We start from the raw sequence: 22469 nt of genomic DNA, 5'->3' as shown, positions 1-22469 counted from the left end.
CCCACAGCACAGTGCTAACACAACCCCTCAACGACCTGTTTAACGTCTCGTTCAGGGAGCGCAGAGAGATGCTGGCTTTAGCCATCTTCCTGGAGAACACCAAGAGGCGAAATAAAAGCTGGAGCAGGCTTGATCCTCTCTCCTGAAGCAGGCAGCAGCAACAGGGACAGGGGATCTGGCTCCTGCTGCTGTTTGTACCCAGGCTTTTTATAGACAGTATATCCAAATATAGGTCCATAGATGCACAGACACATGCTCATGAACGTATCACATACTGGACTACACATCCGGGCCGCTTCCTCTGACCCACTGATCCTGTCTGTCTTCACACATAAAACTAATTTAGAGGTGACACAAAAGGGGGTACCTACACCATTCTACTTTTTTGCTGCGTTTTGGCTTCATTCTGCTATCGTGCTCTCCAGTTTGTGTCTTGAGCCAAAGTCTCCTGCTGTTAAAGGCTGTACAAGCAGGTTGGTTTTTTGCCTTTTTTTTTTCCTGTTTAAAAGGCATGATGGTAAAATCATATTTGGAGGAAAATGAGTTCTATTTGGTTGCAGGGAGCTGCTTTGAGGATGAAGGATAGCTAAACCAAGACGGTTGGAATCTGTCCCATAAAGGATGGACAGCCAGCACAACTGGCTAATGATTTTCAGGAGCTGGGTATGCAAAAAAAAGAGGTGGAAATTTTTGCGTCAAAAAGAAAAAAAGAAGGCAGATATAGATAGATAATGTGTGTCTGGTAACAGAAAAGTGAAAGAAGACAGCACAAACCTCACATCAATGAAGCAAGTCTTCAGCCAATACCAGGCATTCAGTTGTGTGAAAGGTTAAGGACAGCCTGAGAAAACAAAGCTTGTTTTCTTTTAATTATTTGTCCTTTCCATGGGATATCCGGCATGAATTGAATATGTCAAGAGCTGCAGCATTCCCTTAATTACATTCTCCTCACTTAGTTACGCTTCGTGTTACACTTGGTGTGTATTCTCTAAGTTACACCTAGCTAGATTCTCCTCAACTTCAACTTGCAAATTAATAGATTTGCTGCAAAGCAAGCCGAGTTCTGCTCGTGTTTCTAGAGCTTTGGGAAGGTAGTCAAAGTATTTGGGTAAGGAGGAGCTGTGCCTTTGGCCCTCTGTATTCCCCCCGTGATGGGGTACGCAATACACTTCTTGACACAATTTTCGGTAAGTTTGACAATATTAGAGTGAGTACAAGCACAAGGGAGCAGCGAGAGAGAAAGCATTTATTAAGACAAGTGTAATAGTTATTTTTCCCTGGGATAAACAACTAAATGCATAAGACAGCTGACCCATTAAACAGATGTTAACATTTTCCCCTGCTCCTTCGTTCACGGCAGTGTGAAAAAATCCAATTCGCAATGACAGTTAAACTAATTTGATTACTCATTAGTTGATGTTTCTCTAGTCTTACATGCAGCTGCTGACAAACTAATGACAAATATATTTCCACTACGGCCAATTTAAGCTAACTGTGACGCAGTTTAATGGGGAGAGTAACGGAGCACTGCGATAGTTCAAAATGCAAGGAGCTCAGCCAATGACATCTCTATTACTGCTCAGCATCCTCATTTAGCATCGTGGGCGTCCCCATTAGCGTGCATGTCTTCCTCCAACCTTAATTATATCAGCTTAGTCATGAACTATTATTACCCCTAAATCTACTGAAACCCGTTTCACTTAAATTCAAGAAGCGAACTGCCAACCCTGCAAGGAACTGCTGCAGCGAATACCAACAGCCACTGAAAAACAGACCATGAGGCCAGTTACATCATGAGTATTGTGTGAGTACACAGCAAATCCCTTCCCCTTCCGAAGGACGCAGCAGGATTCACTGTTCAGCTCCCTGTCAGCGGATGTAACTGGACTCATTTCAAGCTCTCCGAGAAGTGGATTTCCCCCCCCAAATTTCTTTAAACATCTCAGTACCTAAGGTTCTGGCAACGGATACACAGATACAGAACTACTTTGATCAGCAACTAATACTTTGTTGGAGCCTTTGATCTCCGCACATGAGATCCAGTTCACCTTCTCTCCGTGCTCAATGGTTAGCTTCGGTAAAACTCTAGCATATTCATCTGAAGCCACTTTGTTGAGCTTCCCATCTTTTCTGGTGGAAGCAGATGCTTGGGCCTTCCTTTTCTGGAAAGATTTTGCTGGGCTTTTCTGCTGCTTTCCAACGTCACTGCTGACATCCCAGAGCAAGACCTTCCCGTCATTTCCTCCAGTCAACAACCAGTATGTTTCTGGCACAAAGAGGACCTGCGATACTCCCAAGCTGTGACCGTGAAACTCCAGCTCAGGTTCAAACTTGACACCGGTGACTCTGAATATTCTGACTTTACCGTCTTGAGCTCCGCAGCCAAAGATGTTGCCGCACGATGCGACAGACAGGGAATGCGCAAGCGGCGGGTTAAAGAACTGGGCAGCTGACTGTGGACTGTCTCCCTCCATTTCACACTCCTGCAGGTTTGTGGTCCACAAGGGGCGAGCTTTCTGCAGGTTCCACAGCATAACCTTTAAAAAAAATTTATGAATCAATAAATCGTCCATTTCGGCTTTTAAGTAACATCAGATCTCTCACTAACAGTAAAAAAAAAAACAACTACACTTCTTGCTCTAGCAGAGCAAAGACTATGCATGAGTGCAAGAGATGCAGATGTGTTGTGAAGGGTGGCTGAACTTCACCTGGTAAGTACAGCAAATCTTTCAGCACGCTTTCCAAACCCTCATGCTGCCCTACTCAGCAGAGTCAATGACTCAGACCTTCAGACCATGAAATGGATGAAAAAGCTGTTCTAAATGCTTTTGCATTCATCTCAGCAGTAGTAATCATCGTATATTGCACATCAATTATTTAAAAGGAGGGACACAGAAAAGCGAGCAGTGAATACAGATCATTATCATTCTGAATTTTAGTCCTGTCTCTGCTACACGCTTGTCCTAAAATAATCACTTCTGTGAATGTGTTTGAAAAATGGAACAGCAAAAGGCAAACAATAGTTCAGGACCTCATTTTTAAGCAGACATATATGTATTTTCTTTTTTATATCCAATGAATAATCTGGTTTGTGCTATTACCATATCAAGGTAGGGTGTGCTTTTCCTGACAGATCTGGGGGGACGTTGTGCTTTTAGAAAGCCAGTCTACCTCCAAGTCCCTCACGATGCAGTAACTGTGCCTTCAAATGAATCCTGCATCTACCATACATCAATTCAAGTACTAGAGTTTTATACTGTGCCAGTTAAAAGTAATTATCTCAATACTTTCATCAAATCTGAATTGATAATAAGCATTTTCAAGACCAACAGATATGAAAGCACAAGTCAGTCTGACGCAGTACTGGTGTGCTGTTTGCTTTTTTAATCAAAGCTTTAATTTATTATTAATAAAAATATTCCTCCACTAGTAATCTCCAGTAGAAGTATGGGAGTCTTTAAATTCGGGCCACAAAAGTCACACTAAGATATCCAAAGTATGTTGTTTCATGTCACTTCTCTGTTTTAGCAACTACTGTTGCTGCTACATTAAAACTACTCTGCTACCGATGAAACGGAAAACTTTCCACAAGGGTTGTGACAGCAGAGAAAACCACAGAGGTTGGGTCCTAATGCTTAAGGCAAAGACTCCCATTTTCATCACAGACAGCACTGCAAAAGCTTTATGAATTCATCAAGCGCTAACAAGTTTTCTGCAGACTAAGTATGTTCTTCCTCATGGAATTTTTCCTGCTTCCCTGCGTCTGAAAAAACTCCAGCAACCGAAATTTCAGTTCTAGTCAGCTACTGGCTTCACTGAGGCTTAGACATGCGAGCTCAGAGCATGTTTTGATACTCATAGAGCCCATAACTTGTCCAAAGATGTACTGCAGCACAGCATTCCAAAGTATTGCAGCTCAGCTTCTTTTTGTGAAATGATGTATCTTGAAGCCAGCCTCAAATGCGGAAAAATGTTATCTTCATTGCACAAAAACACACTAATGAGTTCCTACTCTTTTGGGATACCAACCTTCATCTAAAAACCAACTTGCCAAGCTACAGTAAACCATACTAAAACCAAAGTCACAAAAAATAACCATTTCACTTGGACAGAAGCCATATGTAAATGCTTATAATTCTGATAAACAAAATTTCCAGCCACAGGCTTGTGAATCTGCAATTTAGGAACCTGAAATTAAGGCAGCCGTCTAAGGTGCTGGGCATTTATGCCTGACTGACACTTTGGTACCTCTGAAAAGAAGTTTCTCACAGTACGTTTAAAATCCTGCATCCACCTTTTCGTCAACCTATTAAAAAAAAATTTGGAAAATTTCTGAAAATTTGACAAAGTTTAAACCTGGCAGACTTCTATCAGTCAGTCCCTATTTGGACAGATATACTTACTGAATTCACATGATCCATGGCTTTAACATGGAAAAATACCGCTTACATGAAATACCGGCATGTGTTTGTTCTAATGGTTAGATGCACTTCGGTTTTAAGAACACAGGGTGAAACTGCTCAACACTGTCAAAGCAAACTTCATCCTAACACTGCTAGAACCACGGAAAACCAGGAATGTGGTCAGATCTCAACCCCTGGAAAGAAATTACTGAAAAAGGTGTGTTCTGGGTGGCCAACTTTGCCAGCGCAACTCAAGACTCCATTAATTCCTAGCACGGTTTTTCTTGGAACGCTTCCACAAGCGGCACACAAAGGGCAAAGTTTCCTCTTGATGAGGACAGAGAAGTGTAACAGGCAAAGGACACAACGCATCCAGGAGGTTGATCAGGAAAAAAGATAAACTATAACAATGACTTCTCCTTATTTATCTACCCGTGGTGAAGTATTCTTGCTAGCATTCTGTCCGCTTCAAGCATTTTGCCTTTTCCTAACTATCACCTGCGTTTCGCCCGCAGCCATAACTGATCACCAGGGACAACTTCTAGGTTTGGGGCTGACAGGCAGCTAATGTGGCATGAGCATGAGCTTTGCACCATACTGCGAATTCCCTCCACCCCCCTCACTTTTAGATTGTAAATATTAAGGGAGATAAAGACAGGAAAAGGAACTGCTGAGCAGAAAATGGCACGAACAGCTTCGATGCTTGGTTTCTCCACCAAAACTACTTCAGAATAGTTAGCTTTCTGGCGACTGCAGGCTGCACACCCTCAGTCTTAGTGAAAGTCTGCCGGCGCCTCGCTACACAGGTGGGTAATTACCATTTCACTTCTCTAATAACCATCTACTTGTATGCAAATCACCTGCATGTCCAGTCCACAGGAAACAAGGCTTTGAGGCCTCTGAGGTCGAAAGACAACAGAAGAGCAGATGTTTGAGTGTCTCAAGGACCGGCTGACTTTCTTGTTTTCCAAGTCCATAACCTTTATTGCCCCTGAGTCATCTGCCGCAGCCAAGAAACTCTCGGTCTCGTTCACCGAGAGGCAGTTGATCTCCTCCTCATTCACGTGGAAGCTTTCGACGGGCTCCCTGAGGGAACGGACATCCAGCAAACTGATCGTTTCCCCGTGGGACGTGTACAGCCTGGTGGGACGGCAGGGAGAGAACACCACGGAGGTCACATCATCTGCCTTCGGGAGCTGGAGCTGTCCTGCCGGAGCGCCTCCCCCATCCCAGAGCGTCAGCTCGCCTCTCTCCGCGCCTGAAGCCACCAGCCCTTCGGTGTTTACGTTCAAGCACAATATAGAGGACGAATGCCCACCGATCCATTTGACTGCCATGTTTCAGGGACACGTCTGAAACAAAAAAAACCACCCCAAACTTGAATTGAGCTGGTGTTGGTCCTCATTACAGTGGAAAGCTTATCAAAGCAACAAGATTATCACGTTGACTGTAATGCACACTGCTCTAGTGTCCAATTAAAAGAGGCATCTCTACAGTACCAAAATGAAGCTTTGGCTCAAATAACATCACCATCAGCCACGACAGCGAGGAACGGCAACCGTGCTGGGACGCGTACCTGTGCAGCACATGGACCAGATCTGCTGCTCTGACGGGGCTGCTTCCTTGCAGCACGGAAGGACACAGCGTGCCTGACAAAGCAGCAGCATGGTTCCCAGTGGGACACACTTGGAGCAAGGGGAAGACGGCAAACTGGTAAAGTCCGTCTGCAGAGAAGTCCCATTGTTCCCACTGGGGTGAGAGCGCGCGCGGACATCCGTCTGTCCTCCAGCTGCCCGGGTGCTGGGTGGTCAGCACCTAACATCAGCTTGTAAAGCACTCCCGCAACACCTGGAGCGAGAAACTCGTGCTGGTGAGAGTGGGATAAACCGGTTAACGCTGAAAGCGGTTGCCTTAAGTATGGTTTAAAAGCAGCCATCTGGGTGAATCAATTTTAAGCTCTTGTGCGTGTGTGCCGCTCAGAGCGCGCCCACCCAGCTCCCCGTGCTCCGGGCCCGCAGCAGCCCGCGTGACGGGTCTGTTGGGGGGACCCAGTCAGCAGAAAGCGAAGCGGGGGGGGGGGATAAACCCGAGTGACACAAAAGCACAACAGGTCTTGGAGAGACAGCACGCTGCGGGGGAGAAGCAGCGCGAATGCCCGGGCACGGGCGCGGACGGCAGCGCGGGGCGTGCGGGACCGAGCGGTGGCTGTCCCGGGCCAGGCCCCGGCGGCCGCCTCGCTGCCTTCACGCCATGGTTTTATGGGCGATAAAGGGCATTGTGGGCGACAAAGGGTTGCTTTTTGAGTTGTTTTTTTTTTTTTACCACCTTGCGTTTCGCGTGTGGCTGTTGCCGAGCCTGGCCTGAGGAGCAGCCGCAACCCCTTCACCCCAGCAGGAACATTTCAGCCCCGCGGATTCCACCGGCCCGCGGGAAGCGCCGCTCACCTCACCCCGCGGCCCGCCGCTCCGCCAACCGAGCGGACTTCTCCTGGCTGCCCGCTCCCGCCGCCCCTCGCCCCGGCAGGCCCAGCTCCCGGCCGCTCGGAGGGCAGCCCCGCGGCGGGGGAGGGCAGGAAGCGGGCGACCTCCCCGCCGGCCCCCCCCCGCCAGACCCCCGGCGCCGCCTCGCCTCGCCTCACCTCTGCCGGCCGCTCCCGCGCATGCGCGCCGGGCGGGGCGGGCTGCCCGTGGCTGGCATGGCGGCGCCGGGCGCGCGCGCCCCCTCGCCGTGAGGCGCCTTGGGCGGGAGCGCGCTGGGCCCGGGGCCCGCCGCCACCGCTGCCGCCGGCGAGGGGAGGGGCGGCGCGACCCCCGCGTCCCGGCCCGCCGGGCGCTCGGGGAGGGGCAGGGGGGCGATGGCGGCTGGCCCCGGTGGCGGGGTAGGAGGGGGGGGGGCGGCGGGCGGGCCGGGCTGGCGGCTGCCGGGGCGGGTGCTGGAGCTGGTCTTCTCCTACCTGGAGCTGCGGGAGCTGAGGAGCTGCGCGCTGGTCTGCAAGCTGTGGCACCACGTCCTGCACGGCGACGAGAACAGCGAGGTGTGGCGCAGCTTGGCGGCCCGCTGCCTGGCGGAGGAGGCCCTGCGCACCGACATCCTCTGCAACGTGCCCACCTACAAGGGCAAGGTGAGCCCGGGACCCCCCCACTGCCCCTCAGGGACACCCCCAGCCCCTCAGGGACACCTCCCCGCTGCCCCTCGGGAACATTTCCCCCCCCCCAGCCTCTCAGGGACATCCCCCAGCCCCTCGGGGACACCCCCCACTGCTTCTCAGGGACACCCGCCAACGCCTGAGGGACACCCCCCCAGCCCCTCAGGGGCACCCCCCCAAGCCCCTCAGGGACACCCCCCAGCCCCTCAGGGACACCCCCCAGCCCCTCGGGGACACCCCCAGCTCCTCGGGGACACCCCCCAGCCCCTGAGGGACACCCCCCCAGCCGCTCGGCCCACCCACCACTTGCAACCAAGTTGGGGGCCTGAAAAACGTGACAGGATTTTATCTCCCCGCCACCCTCCTTCTTCCCCTCCTCGCCCAGGTCCGTGCCTTCCACCACGCCTTCAGCACCAATGACTGCTCGCGGAACGTCTACATCAAGAAGAACGGCTTCACGCTGCACCGTAACCCCATCGCCCAGAGCACGGACGGGGCGCGGACCAAGATCGGGTTCAGCGAGGGCCGGCACGCCTGGGAGGTGTGGTGGGAGGGCCCGCTGGGCACCGTGGCCGTCATCGGCATCGCCACGAAGCGGGCGGCCATGCAGTGCCAGGGTTACGTGGCCCTGCTGGGGAGCGACGACCAGAGTTGGGGCTGGAACCTGGTGGACAATAACTTGCTGCATAACGGCGAGGTGAACGGCAGTTTCCCCCAGTGCAATAATGCACCCAAATACCAGGTGAGAGGGGCTTGGCGTGGGCTGGAAGCTCCATCGTGTCTGACGGTGGCTGGCCGTCAGGAACCTCTTCCTGTGCGTGTCCTGGCTGTCTGCTGAATTGCTCCCGAGTGCCCACCGAAGGGTGTCTCTGCCTTCCCTGCAGAAGGCAAAGGATTCTGTCTTGTGAGGCTTTTCCCCTTTCATTTTCTGGTTCCTCAGTCTACACCTGTGTGTGGTGTTCAGTGCACCTGACCCGCAGTTGTTTCCCCCGTTTTATTTCAGATTCTGAGTGTGAAGCATGTTCCACGGGTGTCTGTTTAGACATCATGTTGCTTTTTGCAATAAAATCTGGGAAGACTGTTGTAGCCTTCTGAAGTAACGACTTGCCCAACAGCAAGGTGAATGTCTGTGGTGTTTTACCCTTTTGTTCTGTGGCAGTGTGAGCTGAGGTTAGTGCTTAGGTAAGAGTGTTCCTGCAAAAACTGCAGCGGTGCTGAGTGCTGCTTGTTGGCTCGCTGGCAGCCCTCCGTAGGCGACATCCCTTGGCTGGGATGCTGGGATGCGATGTTCAGATAATTTCAGGTTATTAAAGAGCCAGTGCCGTTCCACCTTTTTGTCCCTATCGAAGTGGTTGTCTCGTTCTTCTGGCTGCTCACACAACTGCAGTTTGACTGCTGGATTTCCTTGCGTTACCACTTAAGCTGTGTGCATTAGAGTTTCCGTCTCGTAGTGCCATGGCTTTGTACAAGTGTTGGCTTATGTTTCAGTCGTTGGTGAAGATCTGCATAGGAACTTGTATCTGGTATTTCTCAATTTCATGTAAAAGTTTACCGCCAAGCACTTAATTCTGTCTGAAGGTTATACCTGCCATTTTTTGCAAACAATCCCTAAAATTAGTGTGGTTAAAGAGATTTAGTTCTGTCTCTATTTGCGTATTTCCTAACGTGCAAATGGGGTCGGCACTTCCCAGGCTCGATCCTGTGTGGTTGCTTTCTGTTGTCCTTGTTTAGGCCTTTCTGCAGCAGCAGGGTGAGGAAAGGTTCTGAAGCCAAGAGTCTCCAGCTCACGTGGGGACTCGAGGGAGAAAGCAGTCTCTGCTTTCTCTGTAAAAACTGGTGAGAGCTGAAATCAGTGATCCTATGGAGTGTTTTGTGTTTGGTGAGGTGCGTACACTGATCTGCTCATAGAAAATACGCTTCAAGGAAACACACGTGTGTGTTCGTGTTGGTGAGAAGAAAAACGCGCTGGCTGGGAGAAATCCCCAGCGTTTGGGCTGGCTGGTGAACAATCAGAAGTTTGTGCGGTGTCCTGCTGTGCTTGCTGCTGCTGCCTGGGACTTGTATTTATGTCTGAAATAACGCGCACTAGATAAATGCAGGGAGCACTGTGCGTGCCCAGATCCCAGTCTCTCGCTGTGTTTAGTGTTGGTCTCACTCATGTATGTCTGTGTATGTATGTGTGTGTATATGTACATATGTATATATATATATGAGGTTTTGCATGCTTATTTTCCTAAGCTTTGCACTAGAATTTCCTTCTGCCTTGGTGAAGGAATACCTCTGTCAGCAACAGCACCTGCGTAATCAGTAGCCTGCTCTGGTATATTTTGTACGTGGCACTTGCTTTTCTAAAACAAATTCATTGTCTTTAAAATTGCTCTTTCCAGATCGATTACTGCTCAGCAATAGCAACAGCTAAATACAGATTCAGGTAGCTTGGAGGCCCTTGCAAAGTTTCCAAAACTCTGCAGTATTCTGAAGCACGTGGCACGTAGTGCGCTCACTCTTGGTGCTCTCGCAAGGTTCATAGGAGAAGGGTTACGTTTATTATGGTGTAGGTGGTTAGGTACAGGCTGCCCACTGGAAACGGGAGCAGAGGTACTCGGGATCTGACTGCATTTGAGCAAAATTGAGAAATTCCCGTTGGGAAGGTAATGCAGTCATGAGAAACAGGAAAGCCTTGCTTTACGATTACCTGCTGTGTTATACATGGGCTATGTTTTATTTTCCTGTCTCCATTTGAATATGCTGATTCCTTCTATGTATTTTTTTTTATCCCCCCACCCCATCTCTGTTTCCAGATAGGTGAAAGGATTCGAGTTATCCTGGACATGGAAGACAAAACATTAGCGTTTGAGAGGGGCTATGAGTTCTTGGGAGTTGCCTTCAGAGGACTGCCAAAAGTTTGCCTGTATCCAGCAGTGTCTGCTGTGTATGGTAACACGGAAGTGACTTTGGTCTACCTGGGAAAACCTCTGGATGGATGACGTGGATTGTTTCATTGGGACGTCGAGATGCGGATGACTGGGAGGAGAAGTCTGCATGTTGGTTAGAGGGAAACTTGTATTACAGGAAAAGCAAAAAAAGTGTGGGTGTGTGTCCAAGAACCATCGAGGGAATCACACGGAGTGTTGAAACGGAGGACCAGCCATACTTCAGGAATTGTGTTACATTTCCTCTTTCTACCAGGCCAGAAAAATCCTCAGGGTTGCAGTTGGTTGAGTGGGAAGCTGACACATGCATGTTGCAACAGATTTCATTGCTGAGATGGCAGTGCGTGACCTCAGATATTTAAGAAAGGATTTGACATAAAACTGCTTGAGGAAATTAACCCGAGATTTGCAAGTAGCGTGTTTTGTGAAAGACTCCCATTTTAAAACTGCTTGTTCCTTCCCTTCCCTCCTTTGGGCCGACGCGGGTCCCAGAGGAGAGCGAGTCTGGTTGGGTTTTATTTACAATTTTTAACATACTGAGAAGCATGGTCTGTCTGGACTGCCCTTCTCTAGTATAACGATACAAAATGTGTGCAGCTATTTTTAAGTGTATTTTAAGGGTTGTATATACAGAACACATTGAAAAGAACAGTTAAAAGAAAGGGTTTGCTTTATTCTAACTGGGACATAATTTCTTAAAGGGAAAAAAACCCCCACTACGTGGCATCAGAAAATATACCTTGGACAGGTATATAACATTCATGTAAGTGTACTTCTGTTGTATTGTAAAGCATTTTGGGATGCTCTTGTGGAGTACGGTGCTACATTGGGTCATTTTCTGTGAAAGTTTCCATAGCTTTAGCAACAGTTTTGTTCTCAGTAGGAAACGCAGAACGTTTTCCCCACACGTTTCCTTTCGCCAAAATTTGCAGGCCCCCTTAGGAGAGGAGGGTGCAACACAGCAGTGAGCTTGTCTTCCTTCCAACCTCAAAACCAGTAACTTTTAAAGCATTCTTACACTTTCTAATCACCGTTGCAAAATGTTTCAAAATAGTGAGGAAGGAGCATTCGGTTTCTGAACCCAGACTTTGTTTTCAGCTTAGTGAGGCTTTCAGACTTGGCTGAACCTTTCTTTAGTTAAATAAAATGCCCCGGTACCCAAGTGCTCACTGCCCCGTTTTCAGTTGGGATGAGTAAAGCTCTCACCAACGCTTTGATGGGGATTCTGGATCAGGTTCAGTCCCTGGGCTTTTCATTTGCACCGGTTTTCTAAAAGCCATGTGCAGATCCCCCTGGTGTGTCGGCGTGCCGGCATTCGCAGGCCGGGGCGGCTGTGAAGCTGAGGGGTGTAGTGAGGGGGGGCTTTCTCTGAGGTCGAACGGTCTGCAGGGAGCCCCAGAAGGGCTCCTTTTAACAGGGCACTGAAATCTGTGAGCCTGTGGCTAGCTCTTGGCTCTCCTTTCTTGCTGGGTGGTGTTTCCCAGAGCTGTCTGAACTGTTTCGGAGTTGGGCGTGCTTTCCAGAGAGGGAGAAGGAAATGTTTGTACAACCTCTTTTTGCTTTATTTGCGCTAGAGGATGTGAATTGCTTCATACTGGACACGGGCAATTCTCTGAGCACGGAAGAGAGGGGGATTCCTCTTGGGCAGTTGCTTGTTTCCCCCCGCCATCACTCGAGTAATGCGAAGAGAGCGGTGAGAGCAGGTGAGTGAGGCTCCTGGTCTGCTGCTGACAAGCTGTCCTTGGAGTGATTGTTACCTGGTCGATAACCAAGTACTGCACTGGAGCAGAGTATGGACGTTACTGCCATTTAAAAGGATTTTAAAGTATTTATTTATGTGTTGTTTATTGCTTAAAGGCAATATCGAGGTCTGTTCCTCTTGGCTGCGTTAAAGAAACAAAATACACAGTGAGAAATTAAGGTGTTTGAAGTGGTGCTGAGAACAACCAAATAAATGAAGGGGGATGGGCATACGAGTACCTTTTGGAAAAATCTGTTACAGGCATTGATTGTACTAGAGTGCAAAGTGTGTATCTGCATAGCAGAACCATGGGGACAAGGAAGCAAAACCCCGTCCGATTTCAGAAAATAAACTTGTCCCGGAGATGAATGTATTCTCGGGGCAGTCCTGAGAGATGCAGCCTCTGCGCGTTCTGTGCATGAATCCAATTAGATGCAAGTAAACCCTGAGAACTTCCGAGGAGTTTTATTCACAAATTAAAATTGATTTCCATTCTTCAGACCGTGTCTTACCCTATAAATAATTTCCGTCTAAATTAGAAATGCTGAAAGTTGAGCGTTCCTTAGGGGTGGGTTTGGGGGGACTCACTTATGTAAGATTATAACTTATTCCTGGAGACCAATGCTGGCTGTACAAAATATTACAATAAACTCTGCTGTAATTCAGAAGGACATATTGGTGTGGATTGTTGTAAAGACATCCGTGGAGTGGCCAGAGGAAACAGGGCGTAGCAGTTCGGTGCACCAAGAAGACGGAGGTGTTGGGACCGTGCGATTTGACTGCTTGGAAAGAGAATCTGAGGAGTGGTTAACGCGGACTTGAAAACTCCTCAGTGGTCTGACAGCCGCGCCTGGGAAACGTCATCCTCCGCAGCAGGGCTGCTGGCGCGTGACAGCGGGGGGAAAGGCTTCCTGGTCGCTGCGGGTCTCTCGATTCCGGTCGAGGTGGTGTGCTCACCGCTGCGGCTGCCCTGCCCTGCTGCTGCGCCGCGAGGCCTCCTTCCCTGGTCAGCTTCTCGGCTCCTCTCTGTTTCTTTAGCTTTCCGCGTGGAAGTTCAGTATTTCTCGGTGCTTTTAGGAAGAATTAGATGATTTTAGGAGACCGTGTTGGGGCTCTGACGCGCTTGCCAAACTCTCTGCATCAAGGATTTGCTTTCAGGCGGTGAGCTTTTGGCTGACATCTCTGTGAGCTTCCTCAGGAGCGAAGAGGTTTGATGCTGGCTCGCCAAAAATACAGAATCGCTTTTTGTAGCCTGAGGTACGTCAGAGTCGGCTAAACTGTTCTCTGTAGTATTTTCCCTACCCTGACCAGTGATTTAACTGCTTTGGTCAGGAGGAACATCAACTGTTCACAGCTCCCGTAACAGAAATTGGTCAGATTCATGGGTCTCGGCTTCAGAATCCTGCAGGATGTCTGTTATTTTTTGGTAAGTGAGCATTTTGGCTATTGTTTGAATAAAACTCAGAATTTCACGTGGTTGTAAGTGTGCTGTGAAATCTGTTGGGAGCTCAACGGTTGGTCATCTGCTCTGGTCACACTTCTACATCTGAGCCTGATGGGGCCGTTTGTTTCGGAGCAGAGCCTGTTGGTAGCTTTGGTGGTGGCTTGCCGTGTTGGCCTGGAGGCCGTCGTGTGACTTCTTTTCCCGTAAGAGGACAGAGGCGTTGCTGGAATGAACTGAGAAATCACAATGGCATGGGAAACTCACCCTGGTAGGGATATTGTCTTGAAAATGTTTTCTTCCCACTTAAAATGCAGTGGTGAGCATGCATTTTTGGGAGTCCTGTGTGTGCCTTCCACTAACCAACACCATTTGGTTTTGTTCTTCTTGGCCACGTTTCTGGTGACAAAACTAGCCAGGAGCAGATGGCCTTGATCCTGTGGGCAGAGCTTCTGCTGCCTCCGATGGGGCTGGGTTCTTCTCTGCCTGCCGCTGAACCCGACAGCGAGCTGGAAGAGAACAGCTTTTCTCTCCACTTACCGACGATCTACATTTTTAAATTTCCTTATCGCACGGGTGTGTTTTCCAGACGGCTGCCTCTATTTTTTTCCTCTTCCATTTTCACTGGGATGATGACAGCAGTGATGAATTAAAAGAACGCTCGGCCTGATAATAGTTTGATTGCACAAAACTTACTTTCTCTAAATATTTGAGAGGTAACCAGCCCTCTGTGATTCCTGAACCTGGGTATTTCAAGACTGAGATTTCAGTTCTAGCTAAATCTTTACACGTTATAAATAGCTCTGGACGCTGGCAGAAATGCAGCTATAAGTGCTATATGTGCTGCAGTTCTTCAGAACAGCGCCAGTTCTTGCATAATACAAATCATTCAGCGAAATCTGCAGCCAGAAAATGGCATTATTGAAATCTGTTCTAGGATCCTTTTTGCATTTTAAAAAACAGGTTTTTAAATGGTTCAGAGTGTGATGTGTTTGATTTCTGTAAGTGATAGGAGTCCACCTTGCCCCAAGGTATAACTTAGTTGAAAGGAAAATTAATAAATCAGTAAATGAATACAGAAAGCTTTTCCTGCAGTGATGCTGAACCTGCTAATTTATACTTCAAGCAGCTTTTTTCGTACCGCTGTATGATGCTGTACATGTTGTGCGACTTCCCAATGAATTCTCCCACCTCCCCACAAGAGGGCAAAGTTAACGGCGCAGTGGGAGCCCCGACTTCGAATTTCCTAAGCGGGGTGCAAAATAAATGTTTGATGTGGAAACTTCTCCGTTAGCGTTTGCTTCCTGTCCTCTTCGGAGAAACACAGCAAACTAGGAAAACTCAGCAGGTGATCATGGAGAAGTGGATAACGGACATAGAATTTTTAAAGTGTACTTCTTCATTTGAACCCTCGATCCTGAAATTGGGCTGAGCGAATCTCTGCAGTTCAGAAAATTGTTTCCAGCGACAGCGAACTGAGCGGAGACTCTGAGATCATCTTAAAAGACAGAAAGGGATTTGAGAGGCTCAAACAAAATGTCACCGCTGCTGTTGACCGGGAGGATGTCCCTGTAGTTGGGCACTTACCAGTCTGCTTTTACCTGGACTTGCTTTTCCTCCTCTCAGACATTTGTGATCAGGAAATAGCGATGTCATCAAAAGATTATTTAAAAAAAAAAGTTCCAGTGCAGTTAAAAAAAACCCACCCCAAAATCATTGAAAAGAGATTTTAAAATAAAACTCGTTGCATAGCAAAAGTTGTTTATTCTGCTGCAGTTTTGCCAGCTCAACAAACAAGGGCATTGGATTTTTCCTTCCATGCTTGCGCTTGCAGATGTGTTGTGAACTAGCTGGGGTTGTTTTGTGTTTGCTTGATTTCATATTGTTCTACCTGTGTTAAAAGCTATATATTTACCTGCAGGCAGTGTTTGAATGGGGAAGCGTAGGGAGGTATAACCTTGCCTGTTCTTGCCCTTTATGTAGTGTCTGATCTTCTGAGCTCCCAGTTTCTGGAGCTTGAACCTTCAGGAATTTTACCCAGAAACAGCGGGCGTGTTGCTGGGCGTGTAAATGAGTGACCGTCCTGGGACACATCACCTTTACATCTCTACGCTGTTGTGCTGCTCAGGATGGGTGCTGTGTCTCCAAGTGTTTTACTGTGCGTTTTGCAAAGTGTTTTTGTTTTTTTTTTTCTAATTTTATTGTCCTTTCTTGAACTTCTGATTTCAGGCTACAAACCTGCTCTCATTTGCACAGCGCAGTCTCCGCATCTTTAGAGGCACGCTCCAAAGCCAGGGACGGATGTGAAAACAGCTGGTTTACAACAGTGTGTGTGCTGCAGCTACAAAATGCCATTCTTTTACAAACATTCAAGCTTGGTTACCTACCTGCAGCAAGGCATGCTGGCATCCTTCTCTCCTGGTGCCTTGGTTTAAAGCAGGGCGTCAGCTTCGGTTTGCAGCAGGTGAGTTGAAAATCGAAGCAAGCCAAAACCTGATCAATAACAGGAAGCACAGACCTATTTTCAACCCAAGTGGGTGTGCTCTGTGTGTGACCTCTCCCTAGACTCTCCGTAGCTCCATAATGTGTTAAATCTGCGAGCGAGCGGGATGTGGGCTGTGCTCCATCCACAGTACCTCCACGGTACCTGCTTACAGGTGACAAACTGCTGGTCGCAGCTTCGGCTGCAAGAAAGACTTCAGTGACTGGAGACCAAAAGCCTGCGAGTTATTAAACCAAGGTTATGAAATTCTTTTGTTTCTTTGGCAGCCTATGTTTAGGAGAAGTAAGCCGCATCCAACTGCTGTTAAAAAGTAATTTCAGAGAGTACACTCGGGCAGCTTCAGTAGGTGACTTAATAATTACCAAGCGCTGGACAAACCTGCCAGTAAGGAGGTGGATGTTGACCAAAACGCTTTTTTGTGAGATAGTCTGGATACTGCAGTAGTTAAAAGCTTTTCAGCCTCTATGTCTGCCACTTCTGAATCACCACCTGGGTTTTGTCTTGGCTTTTTTTTTTTTTTTTTTCTGTTGGTTGGTTTCTTTGTGTTCACATGACAGAGAATGCTTTCCTCACTCCGGCTCCCATCTGACATTGGGCACCTGAGCCCTTCTGCAGAGGCTTGCGTAGGAGCAGAGCTCAAGGGTAGGATCTCAGGCTTTGTAAACAGCCAAGAGATTTTATCTCGGCTTTAGCGTACAATGTTGTCTTATTCCTGGAAAAATAATTGACGCACGCAGAACTAGAGCAGAGTTGGACCAAACAGTAGTAGGACTCGGGAGGGTGTGCAATGTGGAAATAAGTTGGTTTTAAGTGTCAACCTGTGGCCCGGTGCTCTCACCCTACTGTGCTGTGCATCTCTGGGAGGCGGCTTGTCTTTACTGGCAGACTGTTAGCTGCTCTTCTCGGAAGGAGAATGGAGTACAGGAGGGGAAGATCTACTTTATTATTTGATGCATCTGGTTGAACTTTCCCACCTCTTGCATTCCTGTGTTAATTCAGATCTCAAATTGAAAGGTAAAAGCCTGCCTTGAGTTTCTCACAGGTACAGCTGCATGCATGAGGTTTCAGATACAACAACGATGCCACCTTTGTGTTAGAGTTTGTTTAAAAAAAACAAAGAAACTTATATCCTGGCAGGTTTTTTGCTATTTTCTTAAGCAAGAGCAAGGAATATGTCCTATGTGCAAGAGGGTGCTCCAGTTGTGAAACCCTGCAGAGACTGGCTTTTCTCTGCCGCTTGTCCCCCAAGTATCACACTAGAAAGGAGGGATGCTGAGCCCCAAGGCTGAAGACCAGGGAAAGGGAGACTTTGGAGTGTGACCGCTCCAGCTTGCTTCCAGCCCTGACTGAAATCCACCTTGAGAAGGGCTGCTTGTGAAGTAACGCCATGTAGCAGGGATGTTGGCTCTCCTGGCCAGAGGGGAAAGCTGGGTGGGATATGCTGAACCCTGTGAGAAGCTGAGATAGTTTCACTTCCCGTCGCATTAATGACACAATTTCTCACTTCTCTTAAGCAGAACGGCAGCAGGAAGGGAGTGTGTGTGACTACAGATGGGAGTAGTTTTTCTTGCCACAATTTGCATTGCTGAATGGTGTCATGGCAGTGATTTGTCCATACCTTCTCCTTCTGGTGACTTAGAGCCTCCAGTCCTGACAGTTTTATGCTAAAAACTTTGGTAAATCCGCTTGGAGTAGACGGGTTTGGTGTTTTTATTGTTTTTATTGGTTTATTTTATTGTATAGTACAAAACTGAGATCAATCTGGCAACCCTGTGGGAAAAACTTGGACAACACTTTCAGGTCTAGGTGCAACCAAAGACCAAACTGTAGATGTAAGTCACATGATCGTGGGGCTTTCCAGCTCTTGAGGAAATCTGGGAGGAAAGGTCAGTTGTCTCCTCTGGCTCCGGGCACTTGCTTCTCTTGCAGACACATTGCAAGCAGTTCTCTAGAGCATGTGGACTTCCAGTAGCGCCTGTCTCGGATCTTGAGTCGTAGGGGAGTGGATGCACTTGGTTTCCACTTGCTACAGAAATCCAAGGCTCTACTGCTTCAACATCCGATGCGTCCTGCTGTGTGCTCTGCTCCGAAGACCTTGTGGTCCGGACGCTCTGCCGCTCTCTGAGGAGGAGGTTCTCCTCAGCGTAGTGGTGGATCCCTTGCGCAGACCTCAAACCCCCAGCCTGGGAAAGGCGGGTGGGTGAAGGCTACGAGAGGCGGCAGGAGCCTGGCCGCAGGGTGGGCTCGGCTGCTCGTGCGGGCAAGCAGAGGAGGAAATGAGATCACTTCTGCGGCTCTCCCTTCTGCGGCCCGCTTCCTCCTCATTTACATCTCGCACGCTGTCAGATGTGGGAGAAGGAAGAGCGGTGGCTGCAGGGACGGAGCTGCCTGGGCTGGACCTGCCTGCGGGAGGGAAACTGGGGCGCAGCCTCGTCCCCCGGCATGGGGGTCTGGGAAGGGGCTGTGGCCAGGCCACTGACCAGCTCCCCCCTTCCCTTCCCGCATGGCGCCGCACGCTCAGAAACATGGGGTTTGCTTTCTACTAATGCCTATTTCTGCCTTTCTTCTGAGCCCTGTAGAGGATACTTGCACTTTTTGGAGACTAAATGGTCAAAGGAGAGATCCTCGCTCAAAATTGCTGCTGTGGGTCTCCTGGTAGGCATCTAGGTCCCTGATCAAATGTCCTCCAAGCCCAAAGGCGTCACTTTCCGAGCTCCTCGTGCTGGATGCTCACTGGGGTCCCTGCAGGCATGTTGCACATTGTCAGTCTGGTGGGGTTATTTCCTTCCCCCTCCTCCTCAAACTCACGCAGCCCCAATGTCTGCAGGTGTCAGCAACCAGCACGTTGCTGCAAAGGCAAGCGAGCAAGCCCCACTCTCTGCTCAGAGCAACTCAGAAGTAATTCTGGGTTCAAAGAAGCCTTCTCTCTTCCCTCTTTCCATCAGAAAACCTGGCAAGAGCTAGGAGACTCCTGACGGCTGAAAATGGGGAGCAAAGTTGAGCCTGATTGTGGATAAACAGGGACTTGTAGAGCAAGAGCCAGGCAGGAGCGTGGGCTGCTGCTGGGCAGGGAGCAGGAGCGGGGCGGTGGAGTCGGCCTGGAGGAGGATGCTCTCACTACGGGGGATTCCCAGGTACACGAGCCGCTGCGAAACCAGAGCCTGAAGCTTTAATTTAGTGACTAATGTCAGTGCTAGCAATTCTTTCCTTCGAAGAAGACTGAGCGTGGCTAGGTAAACAAGCAAGCAGGTTGTTTGGCTACAGCTTGGGGGGGTGGTGGGGGAGAAGATTTTGAAGCTGATTATAAATTGCCAATTTTTGTCTTTCGGTTTCCCCTGCAAGAAATACGCTGCAGGGAAGCTGTGCTTCTTGCAGATCTCCAGTTTGGCTGCAGCTCTGGGGCTGCAGAGGTGCTTGTGTACATCGATCCATCCGCACCACCCTGGGACGGGGCACGTCCTTCATTATTCCCTGGGGATAAACCGGGTGGGTTCCCGTCGAGAAATTCAGCCAGGTGAACTTCCAGAGCTGCAGTTTAAAGTTAAGCCATCCAGCTAGACATTTTAGCTAGGTAATGTATGATCTGTCTCCTTTTTTTACGTTCATAGTTATCTTAAATTAGAGGCAACTACTGCTACTGGCAGCTTCTGAGATATGGTAGAGCTTCAGCTTCCCTTGTTTTATCCAGAGCAGGTGATTATGTTAAATAACTTCTTCGCTTGTGTCTGCTTGATATGTTTGCGCTTCCTGTGCATGCTTGAGCCAAGTAGCAAATGCGAATTTGATGTGGGTTTTAAAGATAAAATTTGCATTTTCTTTAATTTTCAGAGTCTTCACTGACCACGGTGCCTGGGAATGAGCGGCTGGAGGTCTTCACCTGTGGCCGCTCCTCCCTTTCTGGTGAGGTCCAACGAGGGAGGAACTGCTGCGAAAGAATCAGTCGCTCGAGTCTACCTAGTATTTTCTGTAATGCTGTTTGCAGTTTCCTGTGAGCCTGGAGATCATAATGTTTCTGTAGGTACTTATGGAAGCCTTCCCAGGCTCGTTTCCCAGAGCAGCTGGGTCTTCTCCCTGTCTCTTTTTCCCTTTGCAGGGGTGCTCCTGCATCCTCTCCTTGTCAGGCAAAATGCTGGAGACCAAGCAGAGCCAGAGGCTTTCCGGGAATGCTTTGTGCCTTCATCCCTTGTGGAGCGACTTGTTTAGTTGTCTCCACTTCTCCATCGCAGTGGGAGTAGAGGAAGCCCATGGAGAAGCATTTCTGTTTCACTTTGTCCCGACTCATCCCAGGCTGTGGTCCTGCTGGTGTGTGAACCGTGAGTGACCTTTTCCTTGGTGTTTCCACTCTGGAAAAATATCACATTTCCTGCAGGAAAACAAGGGGCACGCTGAGGCGCAGCGATGGGGTTGCCATTTTCTGTTGCAGTTTCTCCTCTCCCATGGGGTCCTGTGCTGGGTGCAGCAGTCCAGGGGTGACCGGGAGGTTGTCCTCTCGTTGCAACTTTTCTCTTTGCACTTGACAATTTGAGGGTTGTTATGGAAAAAAGATGGCTTGGAGGGAAGAAGAGGTGGGAGGAATGGAGGAAGCTCACTGGCTTACTGGGTGTGAAACCATGTGGGGATTCCCAGTCCTCTCCTACAGCTGCAGGAATTGCAGCTGCATCTGTGGACATCGCTCCAAGTGGCTGAATCTCCTTCAGTTTAATCCACCTGTGCTATTGAGCTGGACTGGAGCTTCATGAAGAGCTGTTCAGACCAGCAGCTCCTGGCAGCTCAGTCCCTATGCCTTTACTGTGCTGATATTAAAAAACAAAACACCCTCAAAACACATATCCAGTCCTTACTGGGAGGGCTGGGTGTGGGCATGATGCTGCTTGAGAGGAAGAGGAGAGCAAGCAGCAGCTTCAAGATGTTTTCAAAACAATCTGGCTGCAGGATGTGGGGAAAGCGTGAAACGCAAGGCTGCGGCCGGCTGCCCCAGTGCAGAGCCAGCGGGCACTCTGTGGGGAGCAGCCCCGGGCTGTGGCTGCTTTCCAGGGACGACAGGGTGGGCGAAACACAGCCTGGCAGCGTGGGTGCTCTCCCATCCCCCGGTGCCCCATCAGCAGGCACCTTCGCTGCTGGGAAAAGGGGGTTATGCTGGCTTGGCTTCGGTCAGCTGAAGTGGTGGGCTGGGGATGAAGCATGGGGATGAAGCACGTTGGTTTTTCTCCCAGTTCCTCCTGGGCTACAGGGAAGAAGCTGGTTTGGCCCGTTGCTCATCACCTTCTTTGGTGGCACCACATGAAGGAACCTCATCGGAAGTCTCCCAGGAGCTTCCGGATCACCCAAGAGCTGGGAATCATCACAGGTGAGGATGCTCCAGTTTTATGGCTTCAGGACTTCCCAGGTCTGGGGTGAATCTCTGCCGGCTCCTGCCTCTCCAGGCATCAGATGAGAGGTTTTGGGGTGGGTCGGGCTCATGGCAAGGTTCTGAGGAGTGGGTTTGTAACTGTCAACCAGTCTCAGCCCTTCATGTGACCTTGAGCAACACCATGAGAATTTTGCCCCACTGCAGAGCTTCTGCCATCTGCTCTGGTTCACTTGGATGAAGAGTGCTTCTCTCTTTTCCTTCTTGATTTTTATGCTTCAGACTTCCTTGAAAATGGAGGAAATGAAACCACAGGGCTTTTTCGTGAGTGACATGGGAGAGTTGAGTCTTCTTCCAGAGAAGAAATGAAATTTAGGGTGAAGGCAGAAAAAACACCTCCCCAGTCATTTGTGCTGGCTGCAGGAGTTTGGGGGCTGCTTGGTCTGGCAGGTGAGGGTGACCCAGGCCGTGAAGTCCCACGGTGGGGGCTTGGTGTGCTGCAGTGACACGTTTCATCTCTTGACTGCTGCAGAAGGTCCTGTTGGCGCCGATGCCTGGGATGTGGTGCATGGACCTCGCAGGGTGGTCCCTGCTGATGCCACTGCACAGGCCCCTGTTGCAGGGCTGAATCCTTTCCTGGTCGTTTCGAACCCTCTCCCAGCTAGGTAAATCCAGGCAAACTGTTTTCCCCCTCAGCAGCTGGATTGATCTGGGGGTGTGTGAAGAACCTGGGAGAGGGGAGACGTGGGGTGGGGAGATGGAGAGCAGGGGTAGATGGGGGTGAGGAGGCAGAGGGCCTCCCTGTTTATATTGCCTTGTAAATGTGGATTTTTCTCTCTCTCTGCCTTGGCAGTTGTGGGAAAAGCCATTTATGCTGACTTTCACACAGGGATTGGCACTTGGGAGGTCCCTGTGTCCAGATGGGTCTGACTTGCACCCTGGGTGCTGTGTTTGGC

General features: G+C 49.3%; 2 protein-coding genes across 6 annotated transcripts; one reads left to right on the top strand and one right to left on the bottom strand.

The window, feature by feature from the left end:
* Positions 1–1228: 1228 nt before the first annotated feature.
* WDR53 (WD repeat domain 53) lies at positions 1229–7063 on the bottom strand. 5 transcript variants are annotated; one of them, XM_075417726.1, is made up of 4 exons: positions 6848–7024; positions 5980–6270; positions 5264–5755; positions 1229–2537 (listed from the first exon to the last, which is right to left on the bottom strand). In XM_075417726.1, the coding sequence occupies exons 3-4, from the start codon at positions 5738–5740 to the stop codon at positions 1950–1952; spliced, it is 1065 nt and encodes a 354-aa protein (XP_075273841.1). In that variant the 5' UTR covers positions 5741–5755; positions 5980–6270; positions 6848–7024; the 3' UTR covers positions 1229–1949. The 5 variants fall into 5 exon arrangements, with proteins under 5 accessions (XP_075273841.1, XP_075273840.1, XP_075273844.1 ...); XM_075417725.1 differs by having other exon boundaries at positions 5980–6251; XM_075417729.1 differs by lacking the exons at positions 5980–6270; positions 6848–7024 and adding an exon at positions 7042–7063.
* Positions 7064–7257: 194 nt separating this feature from the next.
* FBXO45 (F-box protein 45) lies at positions 7258–12895 on the top strand. The gene is made up of 3 exons (XM_075417724.1): positions 7258–7524; positions 7934–8290; positions 10350–12895. The coding sequence occupies exons 1-3, from the start codon at positions 7258–7260 to the stop codon at positions 10533–10535; spliced, it is 810 nt and encodes a 269-aa protein (XP_075273839.1). The 3' UTR covers positions 10536–12895.
* Positions 12896–22469: the final 9574 nt, after the last annotated feature.

This window comes from Opisthocomus hoazin, chromosome 4 (assembly GCF_030867145.1).
Source record: "Opisthocomus hoazin isolate bOpiHoa1 chromosome 4, bOpiHoa1.hap1, whole genome shotgun sequence".
Classification (NCBI taxonomy): domain Eukaryota; kingdom Metazoa; phylum Chordata; class Aves; order Opisthocomiformes; family Opisthocomidae; genus Opisthocomus; species Opisthocomus hoazin.
Note: the sequence above shows the minus strand (reverse complement) of the source record. Positions and strands in the feature narration are given on the sequence as shown.

Bases quoted from the DNA above. Each gene is read 5' to 3' on its own strand.
- FBXO45 (XM_075417724.1), top strand. From the start codon at position 7,258: ATGGCGGCTGGCCCCGGTGGCGGGGTAGGAGGGGGGGGGGCGGCGGGC. The intron at 7,525-7,933 runs GTGAGCCCGGGA...CTCCTCGCCCAG, and splicing joins TGCCCACCTACAAGGGCAAG to GTCCGTGCCTTCCACCACGC. The intron at 8,291-10,349 runs GTGAGAGGGGCT...CTCTGTTTCCAG, and splicing joins ATAATGCACCCAAATACCAG to ATAGGTGAAAGGATTCGAGT.
- WDR53 (XM_075417729.1), bottom strand. From the start codon at position 5,740: ATGGCAGTCAAATGGATCGGTGGGCATTCGTCCTCTATATTGTGCTTG. The intron at 2,538-5,263 runs GTGATTTGCATA...TTTTTTTTAAAG, and splicing joins CCTGTGGACTGGACATGCAG to GTTATGCTGTGGAACCTGCA.